Here is a 13,745-nt window from a genome sequence, read left to right as displayed (position 1 = left end):
TTATCAAACTATACCTGCTAATAATATTCAATACAGTAGAGTTAGTGACTGTAGTTCTTACATAATTTAATTGTGAGTACCTTACTGAGATAACATTTGGACAGTTTCACTTAACTTTGCAAATTAGCATAATATATTTAAGGAAAAGAATAGAGGGTAAAATGAAAATTAAACATGAAATTATGAGGGGCTGGGGATTTAGCTCAGCGGCAAAGCGCCTGCCTGGCAAGCGCAAGGTCGTGAGTTCGGTTCCCGGTACCAGAGAAAAAAAAAAAAAAACATGAAATTATGATAAAAGGAAATCAAATGTTGAGGTGGGAAAGTCAAATTTACACAGCTGGATGGAAGGGAAGAGATCAAGTACGGATTTCACAAATCAAAAGTTTAAAAACTCAATGCAACACAAATCCTCTTTAAAAGCTGAGTTAAAACTAGTATGCCCATAAAATTGTTACTTTGGGCCTTAAACAGTACCTAGTCTTTTGGTCAAAAAAGTTCACAACAGTTAAACGAGTGGAATTACTTGATTTTATTTTACACTAGGTGGTGGGCACAAAGCAATCCTCCTTAATAAAGTTGACAGCTTCACTCAGAACATTTTTAATAATGCACATTAAAAAAAAGTATTCATCTTACAAATTGTTCTGCAATCCAAATATACAACAGCTTGGAAAACAACGTTTAGAAAACAAAAGCCAATGTAAAAAGACAGAGTAAAACAACTAGAACAGTACAGGTTTTTATGGCTCAGATTCTACAGTTTTCTTACTGCATCATCAATGTCAGAAATCTGCTCCTTCAGCTGGCTCCACTGTTCTGGATTTAAAGAAATACCTAAAATGAAATTTAAAAATTGTAAGCTGAAAAATCTATTCAAGACTTCATGAGGATTTTCATAATTCCAACTAATACTTTACAAAAATTGCCATTTTGTTCTTGGAGGTGGGGTCAAACTTGGGGCCTCAAGCATGCAAAACACCTACTCTTATCACTGAGCTACATCATCAGCCCCAAAACTGCCATTTTCAATGGCACAATTAAGAGTCAAAGCGTACAATTGTTAATTACAGATTCATGTATTCCTGAACAGATCACGCTAGTACTAAATCTGACTTCCCACTGTGGCTCCTGTATGCCTATTACAAAGAAGACCAATGATGATTTGAAGATACACCTGAAAATTGCAGGCTAAACAGGCAAACCCAGATTTGCCACGTGACACCCTCAGCACATCAGTTGGTTCTAACATTTGCCCCAAATTTCCACAGGAATTCAGGGTGAATGAATGTGCTAAACTCTTCCAAAAGCATCCATTTCACTTTGTAAAAAATCTCTGGGACATGATTCACAAAGGACTTTTAAAATGAATGAATATAAAGGTATGTATGAGAGTACATTCTGGAGCCTGCTGGTTCAAATACCAGCCTTCACTATCATTAACTGTGTAGCCTTAAAAAAAGATTACATTATCTTCTGAGCCTCAGTTTTCTCACCAGTAAAATGCTACTTACACATGAACTGTTGTTTTAACTTATTAAATAAGGTTAAATGAATTAAAAATTTACTGTATCACCTAACATGTACATAAATACTTGAACTAACAAATTTCTCAGAAAAGTGCTAAGCTGCGATGAAACTGAAAAGAAGGAGAATATAGTAGGACAATTCCTAGGAAGTATTTTAAGACTAATCAAATTGTTTCAAGAAATGTTTCAGGAACAAAACCTGGCACTAGCCACTCTGAAACAACTCAAATAAATAATCCAGAAATGACTTTTAAGAAAACATGAAAAGGTATGAAAATATACAGAGGCTGTCTTTAATAAACCCTAAAACTATATGATACAAAACAAGTGGTACCTTTAAAACAGGCTGGCAGAGCAGTACTAAATAAAGGAGCACTTTTTTCATCAGCAAAATCAACTTAGAGTAACTATCTAAATACATAAATTTAGATTAACTCAATAAAAAAACATTCTCTACCTATTTCGTGGCTAAGTATGTTTATACACACTAATAGGCTTGGAACTTGGAAGTAAAATGGAAGGAAGATGGGACGGAATGAAGGATTTGTCCTAGAGAATATCCCTCAGGACTAAGTAAAAAGGAGGCACCACAAACTAGGAGTTTTCTATTCCTGATTTTACACTTCAGAAATGCTATAATATTAAAATTACATTCAAATACATTAGCAACCAATTAAAAGTGATATTAGAAATGTTATTTTTCTGTGTTTTATTTCCAATAGATGAATTTAGGACACTTCACTGGAAAAATAATAAGTATCTTGCCTGAAATGATTGTAAGAATCAACTGACTACCAATAATGGCTCTAAGAATCTTTGCCCTACCAACATTTATTTCAACTTCGAGTAAAGTAGGCTACTTAGAAATGTTTTAATTTAGCCTTAACTTTAGAACCAAACTAAACAAATAAAGCCTTACCTTTTCTTCCTGGTTTCATTTCACCTTCTGGATCCATCCAATATTCTCTAATATCAATTAGAACTTTCCCTTTAAAGTCCCGAACACTGACATATCTCATTTTCCCAATCTGCAGAAAAACCAAAAACATAAAAAGAGGTATTCCTTTCAACAGTGATATCTGTTTTGGCAGTAGTGCCTATATATGTATTAACAACTTGCTGTAAAGGAATTCTACTTTTAATCATAAAAATGACTACCTTTCTCAATAGCAAAACTATAACCAACAGAAATCACTGTTGAAAAAATTCTCAAAAGGCAAAGAAATAAAGCATACCTCCAATTTCCAATGGTTTTTAAATTTTAAAAGCACCATTAGTAAAACAGTACAGTTCCTATGGGAAACAATCATGGCGATTTCTCAAAAAAAAATTTCTTTTGGTACTGGGAATCGAACCCAGGACCTTGCACTTGTGAGGCAGATGCTTATGTCACTGAGCTATATTCCCAGCCCTCCTCAAAAATTAAAAATAGAACTATAATATGATCAGCAACCCCACTTTGGAGTATACAGTCATGTCACTTAATGACAGAGCATGTTTGAAGAAAAATGTCATTAGGCAACTCTGTCATGTGAATATCAGAGTGTACACTTAGATAAACTAAGACAGCTACACTGTTGCTGGGCAATGTATCTTATGGGACCACTACTCTATATATGTGGTCTATCACTGACTGAAATGTAAAGAAGTGCATGGCTGAGCACATATCCACAAGAACAGACAGCAGGTTCTCCAAAAAAATACAAGGAATGATTAAGATATGTACGTGGTTAAAATTATTACAGTGAGAGGCATACTGCCATTGATCTCCCTGAAAACATTCTTCCCGCTTCAAAGACACATCATTCTTGGCACTTGCTGAAGCAGTTTTAAAAGTTCTCTTTTGTGATGAGGTATGATAAAATACAGTAAATGCTGCTGCCAAGTGTGTTGTCAGTGGAAACTCATAAAAACATTCAAGTATGTCCTCATCCACCTTTATTCACCAAGTCTGGCACCATGAGACTTCTGGCTGATCCCCAAAATCAAATGACCATGAAAGGCAAACATTTTGAATAAATTCAGAACACTGAGGCAACCACAACAGTACAACTAAAGACACTCTCAAGGGTAAGTATTTGGGAAGGGGGGTTAATGACAATGTGGTTTTTTTATAAATAAATTTTTATAAAATGTGAGCATTCAACACTTTTGTCAGTCACACCATGCATTTGCACACCAATGTTCATAGCCATGTTATTCATAATAGCCAAATAGAAGAAACCCAAAAGTTCATCCACAGATGAAAGGATAAACAAAATATCGTATGCAAATACAGTGGAGTACTAACTCAGAAAAGGAAATTCTGTAACATTCTACAACAGGGACAGATCTTGAACACACCGTACTAAGTGAATAAACCAGTCATAAAGCAATGGTAATACTGTTTGATTCAAAAAGTCTCAGTACTCAAATTTACAGAGGCAAAAAGTAAAATGGTAATTATGGAGGAGGGGGTTAATGGGTATAATGTCACAGTTTTGCAAGATGGAAAGGTTCTGAAGACCCGTTTCATAATATGAATAAAAGTATGTCTTTCTTACCACAGTTTTAAAAATCATGAGTAAGCAAAATCTTGCAGTACAAACTACAATCAATAGTAATCCACAGACTCAGCTTGCCTTAGCAACCACTCTGAATATAGGAATCTTGAGATCTAGTCAATAGCAACATAAACTTTCCCTCGACATTCACTTCAAGTAACATCTTGAGTACACTTCAATCACAGTCAAATTGATAACTCGAAACTATATTCACAGGAAATTATTTTTCAAAACTCTTATTCTGCTACTAAACATTAACCACAAATTCCAGAGGATGGTTGGAAAAGGTTTTTAACTCAACAAGCATTTGCTAGCACTTTTCCAAGACTAAGTACAGTAAGAAAAAGGTATGACACTGGAATACAGACAAACATAATAGGTCACTGAATTAGAATGCAAACCAAAAGTAGGCACCTATCTAATATATTCACCCATTTTCTTTACAAAGACCCAAGGTAACTCAAAGGAAAGGAGGCTATCTGCAGTGGGGAGAGGATCTCAATCCTTATCTCACAACTTAAGAGAAATAATCCTCCACTGATCATACAAAAACTAAAACTCTGGCCACGGTGTAGACAAAATATGTCCTGGATAGGACAAACAATCAAAAGGGGGTGGGGAGAGACACCTGATAAAATTACTTCAACAAGGCTTTGGCTTTCCAGATGAGCCTGAAAAAGAACAGGTACATTCACTCAAAGGAGAAGACTGTGTACCAAGAGACCAGAAAAACCAATGAATTGATATGAATTTAAACTAGAGGTTTTGTCTTTTTGAGACAGTTGCACTATGCAGTTCAGGCTGGCCTTGAACTCACAAAGTCATTTGTAGCCCAGGCTGACCTCAAACTTGGCAGCAATCCTCTTGTGTCAGCCTTCCGAGTGCTGGGATTACAGGCACGTGCCACCGTGCCCAGCTAAACTAGATTACTTTAAAAAGACTAAACTTTTCCTTAAATACAAAAACATGCTTTCAATATATTTATTTCAAAAAGGACTTATACCCGGTATACAGTTTTACAACAGGTCAAACCCAGCTTAAAAAAGACAGAAAGAGCTGAATATACTCTTCACAACAGATATGAAAATAGCCAAAAACCCATCAAAGATGTACAACAAATGTCGGGAAATGCAAAGTAAAACCACAATGACCGATTATTACAGACCCATTAACATTTTAGCTCCATAGAAAAGTTTTAGAAGATGAACTTGCCATTTTTTCCTTAAGAAGTGATTAAAATTCAATTCTTACAAAACATTAAAAAAGCAAAATGATGAGATAGTATTAGATAGATATAATTAAAGTAAAACAAACATCACTATACTCCCAATATTATAAGGAATAAATAACATATCAGAATACATATTTTCATAAGCATGTATCTAGAGACTAGCAGGAAAAATATAGCATATACATCATACACAAGTATGATTCTTTAAAAAAAAAAATGTTTTGATTCCTTGATTTCCTCAGAGAATCTGATAAAGGCTAGGAATAATCTCCTTTCAAATACAAAAAATTAGAAATTCAAAAAAAGCACATAATTTCACAGACTCTTAAAAGTCATGCATGCCTTCAACTGGATTAAAAATATTTGAGTCAGTAATAAACATTTTCAAAAAGTAACATTTCATTCATAAATTATCAAATCAACTAATGCAGTATTACTGATCCTTTATACCTAACTCTGAAGGAAAGGATGGTAAAAGTCCCCTGCTCCAACCATTCTGACTTTAAGAGGTACAACACAGTTCTCCGGGCTGTCCTTATTATCACAAATGTCAGGAAGACCATTTTTCTTTATACAGTGAGAACAGCTTTCAAAATAATTTAGAACTCTGCTTTCAAAAAAATTCAAGTACAAGAAAATTAAAGTCATATGAAACATGACTGCATGGATAATAGTTCGATAATGGTTCTACCCAGTATTTGGAGACTCAGGCAAGAGGACTGTCACAAGTTTGAGACCAGCCTGAACTTCCAGGTTAAGTTTAAGCCCAGCCCAAGCTACATAGTGAGACCTTGTTTCAAAAAACAAGGAGCTGCTGATGTAGCTCAAGGGTAGCATGCTTTTCTAACGCATGTGAGACCCTGAATTCAATCCCCAGTACTGGGGGAAAAAACCCTGTCTTATAGCTACAATACTCCACTTTAATTTGAATTTTAGATCTATTTGTTTTGGGGAAGGCATTTGTGGTATCTTGGTTCTTAAAAGATTCTAATATTTGATGATATAGCAGTGTACAAAAACATTATGCTCTGTAAGCACTGTCTTCGATGCATTTGATATACAGAAAATACATAAATCTACCTTTTAAAAAACCTTGTAAAATCCAGTAGGATCGGTGTTTTTCCTTCCAAAAAACTTCATTCATCTTAACAGTTATTAAGCCATCATTACTGATAAAAACAAAGGCCTCATTTAATATTAATCAATGCACTATAATGTGCTCTTAAGCTGATTTAAATTTATTATAACCACTGAAACATTTTTCTGTGGCCAACATTTCCATTTTAAGGAAAAGCAATGAAGTATCATACCTCTTACATTATCTACACTAGTAAGTCTGTGATTACTTCAAAAATAATGCTCATGGTCCCTCCTAGAGACAGACTTCATATGAAGCATATGATGGCCTTGGAATGCTTAGCAACCTCTCCAAATGAAGATTTCAAAAACTGAACCTCAAATTCAAGCCGGGCAACTCAGTAAAACCCTATCCTAATAAAAGTTGGGGATGTAGCTCACTATAAATGCCCTGGGATTTAGAATCTCTAGAATTTAAATCTTTGTCTCTTAAAATTAGATAAAATCTATTAAAAGGCCACTCTTACTACACAAGAAAACAAAACTGGTGAGAAAAGCCCAAAATAGTTACCCAGTAAACGCAAAGTTAAAATAACCTAAAGCAGTTCTTCATTCTACTACATAATAGGAAATCTAAGACACAGCTCTCTTTACCAATTTTGCATTTCATTCTTTCTCTAAAAGAGGAACGCACTACACTCAGTATAAAACTCAGGGCCTTGTAAGATCTGCCCTTCATCCTCTTCACCAGGTAGATTTCCTACACCTCTACTCTCAGCCAGATTTTCCGGACTCCAGCCACAAAGGCTCCAATTTATAATTCCTGCACAACCCAAGCTCTTTCCCACTTCAAGGCATTAACACAATTCCCTCTACTAATGCTTCTCTTTGCCTAGTACTTTGCATAACTGGCTCCTCCTTCATGTCTCCAGGTTTAATGAGATTCCCAAAACATCTACTACCTCATACTAATCTGCCCATTTATTTCTCGGCCCTTTCGATAACTTTAAACTGTATTTATATTTATCTGTGTAATTTTTGTCCCCATAAATTCCATGGAGCTACAGACTATATCAGCTGCAACTCAGAACCTGGCAGCTCCTACCTAAAAAAACACAGAACACAGTAAGCGTTCAATTTATTACCCACTCTCCAGGCATGGTGGAGCACCCCTGTCATACCAGCACGCAGGTGGCTGAGGCAGGAGGATCACTCTGAGTTGAGGCCAGCCTGGGATACGAAGTGAGTTCAAGGCCAGGAATAGTAAAAGCGTCTCAAAGAGACAACAAAAAAAATGTATTACCCACTCAAAGCAATGTGGATCCTCTCAGAATCCATCCTCACATCAAATATTTTTTAAATAGAGCTAGATGTAATGGCCCACATCTGTAATGCCAGCACCTGATGGCCATGACAGGAGGATCACTCCAAATTCAAGGCCAGCCTAAACTACAATAGTGAGACCTTGTGTCAAAAAAAACCAGTATGTTCTCCTTCAATATAGATATATCTCCGTAATGTTATATCTATTATATCTCTGTAATATTAACATAGCCTTCCCCTCATTCCTCCAAGTTATGCGTAAGTCAGAAGATTAACTAAACTATTCATCTGTACTTTGTCGATTTCCAGAAGTATCACAGAACAAAAATTATTTCCATTCCACCTTAATCCTGGTATTCCACTGAAAGCCATCAGCAAGTCAAAAGAAATGCACATTTCCTAGCCTAACTTTCTACTCATAAAATATTTGTATCCTCATTCTCTCCAACTTTTTGTCTCCAACCAATATTTATACCCCTTTCAAACAGTGGTCCTTTGCTTGCTCCCATTATTGTATTTTTAAAATATTTTTCAACATCGCTTATCTTGATCTACAAGGATTCTTCCATCCTCTACTAGCTCCTCTTGATTTATGCTGGCTTTGGTTAATGATGCTCATGATTTCACATGAACAGTTCCTGGCCAAGACTTCCAGGTGCTACAGGGGACCCTACTTACCTTGTCATATTTACAGTCCAGGTCACTTCCTCAATAATATGTTAATTCCTGATTAGTATCTCTGCAAACATCACTAGCTCTTTAGGGTAAAAAAAATCATTGAACCTTTATCACATACAAAAGCTTATAATTAAACCTCAGCAATCTCACCAGTATCCATTTATCCCCAATTCTTCACCAATTTTTTTTGTTTTTTGAGATGGACACTCAACTGTGTATTTCAGACTGGCCTTGTAGCCTAGGCTGGTCCAAAACTCTTGTCTCAGCCTCCCGGGGTATGCCACCAAGCATGATTTTTCACAAATTATTTTTGTGCAGTGACACAAATATTAAGTCTCCCTAAAAATCAGTAAGAAATCAAAGAAGCTATACCAGTCCTCTCCAGCTGAATTCATCAAGTCCTTCCAATGTACTTTCCTTACCTTATCTATTCAACTCACTCTCCTTCTCATCAGTCCAAAATTGGTCATATCATATTGCTACTTCTGCACTAATACTCTACCCATACTCCACAGCCTAATACTTAACAGTACCTTCTCGAAGTTGCTTCCAAATGTGCAGTTCCCCATCAGTTTAATTTCTCTAACATTTAGCTTTGCATTTTTACATTGTTCAAATATATACTCTAGACATTAACAATAATATATATACACTCTAGACATTAACAATAATCCAACATTGTATAAATTACTTCTGATTTATATTTTAAATTAATATCCTTAGGCAAAAGAATTATAAACATACACAAAAGACTGTTATGCAACATCAGATCAAGGTATTTCTAACCTTCTTCAGACCAAAAAAGTAACTCCTCTGGATCTAAGGAAATAAGCAATTTTACCTGAAACATGTTATCATCTCTGCTGCTGCTGCTGCTCTGCTTAGAAGATGACAGAGCTCTTGAAGTTTCACCAGTCTTTTGCTTCTTTACAGGTTTTTCTGGAGCAACTTGCTTTTTCCTCTTTAACTTCAAAATGTAAGCATATGGTTAAAATTTGCATACATAAAACAAACCTCAAATTGAAAATATTCCACTATTTTTGAACATTAAGTGGGGGGGGGAATCAAGCTGGGCATAGTGGTGCACACCTGTAATCCCAGCATTGGGGAGGCCGAGGCAAGAGGATCACTACAAGTTAGAGGCCAGCCTGAGCTACATAGTGAGTTCAAGGCCAGCATGAACTACATAGTGAGACCCTGTCTCAAAAAACCAAAAAAGAAAGAAAAAAAATCAAATGTATGTAATCAAAAGATACAATGAATAGTCAAATTTTTTTAAAAACTTTTAAAAGACATATTACCAAGAACAATGGAATAAGAGTATTTTGAGGGGAGTTAATGGTAATGTTTATTTTACTGTAATTTTTTAAAATTTAAACATGCACCATATTTTCTAATCATACCTCATATACACATAGCAAAATTTCACTTAACAACAGAACTGTGAATCTAACCTAACTAATCACTTATTCAAACTGTGTTCTCAGGATCCTGGAAGACACTTGAAGCATCCCAAAATACTGTGGGATTAGCCAGAGGGAGAGTCATTCTGTGGCTTAGGATGCTGTAAAAGATTTCTTTAGAAGAAAAAAAAAAAGACCTGATGTTTTTGAATAAATTCTGGGAACCATAAGCCTACTAAAGCTAGTCAAGTACTCATTTTTTTTAACTAAGAAAGAAAAATTGGAGGGACAAATATAACCAACTTATCTGTTTCTAAGACATGAATAGGTCCAAACACACTTCTAGTATCAAAAAAAAAAAAAAAAAAAAGATTACGAATAGTTTTTCTATGTGTTGCCTTTTCAAATGGCATTTAAACTGTACAGTTAGGCAAAGTTAAAGAGAGGTCTTTTGTAGCAGGCACTGAAGAATAGAAGTCATAAACTCAAGAACTTCAGCACAAAAATATAAATCACTGAAGACAGCAATGTGTTAGACTAGCATTCAAATCAGAACAAGGTATTTAAAAAACACTATTATTGTAAATACTTTGTATATAGCCTAGTCCTAACAATGAGTTAACTGCACAAAAAAGTAACATTCCCAACCCAAACAGTAGAGGGCAGCCATATTCCTTCTTCTGGAAAAGTATCACCTGGTATCTTAATGTTACTAAACTAATTTAATGTAAATTAGATAAGTAAAATAGTATATACATATATGTAAAACAAAATGAAAAACATGGATGTATTTAGTGTAAGTGCTTGCAGAATAATACAAAGACAAGCAGCAAAAATTAGGTCTTGAAAGAAAATGCAATCATTCTTTAAATCAACATCTAAATATTCTCAGCCAGGCATAGTGGCCCACACCTGTAATTCCAGCACTTGGGAAGCTGAGACAGGAGGATCGCTATGAGTTCTAGGCCAGCCTGGGCTACATACTGAGATCAAGTATTCTCATGAACTAGTGCATAAAGGTTCAGTATGAATTTGGTATCTGAACATATTCAAATGCTGTACTGATATTAAAGAGATTTCAACTACAACTATGTATGCTCTTTGAAACTTTATTTCATACTTCTCAGTTAGTGTTATTGTCTGTATTTACAAGTAAAAGTTCCAACTTCCACAGGTATCTCCCATAAGGTGTCCCTTTTCTCTTAGGTAGCACTGCTTTGGAAAGAAAAACAGATGGGTGGCATGCAGCTTTTGAACCCACAGTTTTCGGCTAAAGCTAGTTGCTAATTTTTCACAAAGGAGATATACTAATTAGGAAGAATATAACCAACTTATTCCATTTTTTAGGACACAAATGTTTACTCATGTACGTAAACGTCTATGAGGGAAGAAGACTGAGGGGTTAAAATGCTCAGTTATGCTCCATGGAGATGGTGAGAAAGTGGAATGCAGAGTTCTGAGTTGTCATCTAACGCTGAAAAGCCTATTATGTCAAAATGGATCATGGCATCTTAATTGTGCCAGATGCTGATTTAACTAAAAGGAAGAAATCAAAGCAAGTAACATTCTAACTTAAAAGGTAGCAAGTCTAAAATTCAGTAATCCTTGTGGACAAACTAAACACCAGTAACTAAGAAGGCTGCCTTCAAAAGTTCAGGTAACTTGGCCCAATGAGTACAAACAGTATCTACAGATCAGGCAGAGTTCCAAACAATGACAAATAGTGTCTCTGGCCTAATTACAATTCTATTCTCCTAGAGGCCAAGAAGTGGTTCCGCAACTTTCAGGCTCCTAAAGGGCCTCAACAGAAGATGTAAGTCTAACTTAGGGACTGCTGTGTGGGTGTATCCATTCTCATTTTAATATTCTAATATACTTCTTCCTATCCTTCAAAACTGAATACGGAACATACCGCTAAATTAAACATGAAAAACAAAAATGATATGGCACAGAGCCGGGGATATAGCTCAGTGGCACAGCACTTGCCTGGTAAGTACAAGGTCCTGAGTTCAATTCCCCATACAAAAAAAGATATGGCACAGTAAGTTACCTTTTTGTCAACTTCACTGTCAGAATCACTGCCCGAAGAGCTTGAAGAAACAAGTTCCTTTGATTTAGGCATTCTGAAAGAAATACATTATATACATAATTTGGAAGATGTTCCACTACCTTTAACAGCATTTGCCAATCAAAACCTTAACAAGTTTTATAGTACACTACACTATTTTTGGCTACTTAAGAGAGTTACACTGAACACAAATAACACCCAACATGAAATTTTCTGAACCTAGATAAAAGAACTAAATGCCATACACACATTCCTCACTTCCATCTTGATCAAAGTCAACTGAGTCTTGTATTTGGGAGGAGGGGATAAAGGGTCTCATTATGTGTTCAGGCTGGCTTTGAACTCACTTCCTAGCACAAAGGCTGGTCTCAAACTCACAGTGATCCTCCTGCCTCAGCCTGCCAAGTGATGGAATTATAGGTGTGTGTAACCATGCCCAGCTCATCCAATTGAGTCTTTAACACTTCATTTTAGAGGGGATAGAAATTTATAGTTAGGGTCGGGCACTCAGGAGGCTGAGGCAGGAGGATTGTTTCGAGTTCGAGACAAGTCTGGGCTACAAAGTGAGCTCAAGACCAGTCTGACCTGCATAGCAAGACCCAGTCTCAAAAAGACAAAAAAAAAAAAAAAATTTACAGTTAGAGCAGATTTCAAGAAGGCAACATTAACTACCAGACAAGCTATCATACTGAGTACTGTCTCATACTTCTAAGGGAATTAGACCTAACATAAAATTATTCCTGAGAACAGACCCCAATAGTCACATGACAGCTTTACTAGATAACTGTGATATTTAATTAATTTTGCCATAACCATCATACGTTTTATCTATTTTGTATATACTGACTACCCACATCACAAAATAACACATACTTTGCAACATTTTACACTTATTTTCTGCTCTGAAGTGTAATTAAGATTTGTTTATAGGAAGGGCAAAAGCCCTCAGATCCAGGACCTAGTGCTTTACTCACATGTCAATGTTTGCTTAGGATCCCAGCATAAAACAGAGAGTAGACTGTCTCAAAGTCTACACCCCAAATTTTAAGTTAATTCCAAGGCATGTGGGTACCTCCACCCAAGGCACTTGTAATACTAGATGATAAAACGACAATTATTAAAGTATCTTTTGCTCTCTATCTCAACACACAGTCCTATTAATTTTTGCATGGGCGAAAGAGCTTAACGAACACACCATAAATGTTGAATAAAGCAAAATACTTTGATTTCACCTTACAAAATTAAAAATCAAAATCTAGCACTCTAGATTAAACCTGTATTACCGTTGCCATTGAATGAGGTCAATATAAAACAAGTGGGTCATCCCAATTCTGGCTATTACATTTTTAAAAAACCTCAAACCATGGCCAACACAGCCATGTTGATTTTAACTGAAAATTTCTTGAAGAGTCAATTCATGGGAAGCAGTAAATTCCCGGGAACCAGCAACGTTCCTAATACATTTCATGTATTTTTCCAGTTGCTGCTCCATTTTACAAGGTACTCTCCAATATCAACTTAGTACCGTTTTCTAAGGCTAACTGCTAATACAGCTACCCAAAAAGCTTTTTTAAAAGGTAATTAAATGGAACATAACCCATTTTTCCCTTAGAAACAGCCAGACATAGCCACCTTCTACTAATAAAACTTGCCGGGAGGTCTAAAATCATTCCAAAGAACCCGTAGTTAATCCAAATAAAGTCTATTCAAGAAAAGAAAAAAAAACCCAGGATATTGGTAACTAAAGCCAGCATCTCCGCTCTTTTGACAATACGGATTTTTTGCTTGACGAGACTTCAGCGTCTGAGAGGCGGGGGAGGGAGGTGCGCACGCCGCTAAGGGCTGTACTGCGGACCATATTCAAAACGCAACTGGAGGAGGAGAGGGATCTCCGGC

At 35.9% G+C, this 13,745-nt stretch overlaps 1 protein-coding gene across 2 annotated transcripts in view; it reads right to left on the bottom strand.

Annotated features, from left to right (window-relative positions):
* Positions 1–505: 505 nt before the first annotated feature.
* Sub1 (SUB1 homolog (S. cerevisiae)) overlaps positions 506–13,745 on the bottom strand; it is a 13,948-nt gene continuing 708 nt past the window's right edge. For both annotated transcript variants that reach the window (XM_005386159.2, XM_005386160.2), the window contains exons 2-5: positions 11,832–11,904; positions 9,220–9,345; positions 2,446–2,554; positions 506–834 (exon numbers count right to left, since the gene is read on the bottom strand). In XM_005386159.2, the coding sequence (XP_005386216.1) occupies positions 755–834; positions 2,446–2,554; positions 9,220–9,345; positions 11,832–11,903 (387 nt within the window). In that variant the 5' untranslated portion in view covers position 11,904 and the 3' untranslated portion in view covers positions 506–754. The remainder of the gene's footprint in view (positions 835–2,445; positions 2,555–9,219; positions 9,346–11,831; positions 11,905–13,745) is intronic.

This window comes from Chinchilla lanigera, unplaced genomic scaffold (assembly GCF_000276665.1).
Source record: "Chinchilla lanigera isolate Chin_1 unplaced genomic scaffold, ChiLan1.0 scaffold00025, whole genome shotgun sequence".
Classification (NCBI taxonomy): Eukaryota; Metazoa; Chordata; class Mammalia; order Rodentia; family Chinchillidae; genus Chinchilla; species Chinchilla lanigera.
Note: the sequence above shows the minus strand (reverse complement) of the source record. Positions and strands in the feature narration are given on the sequence as shown.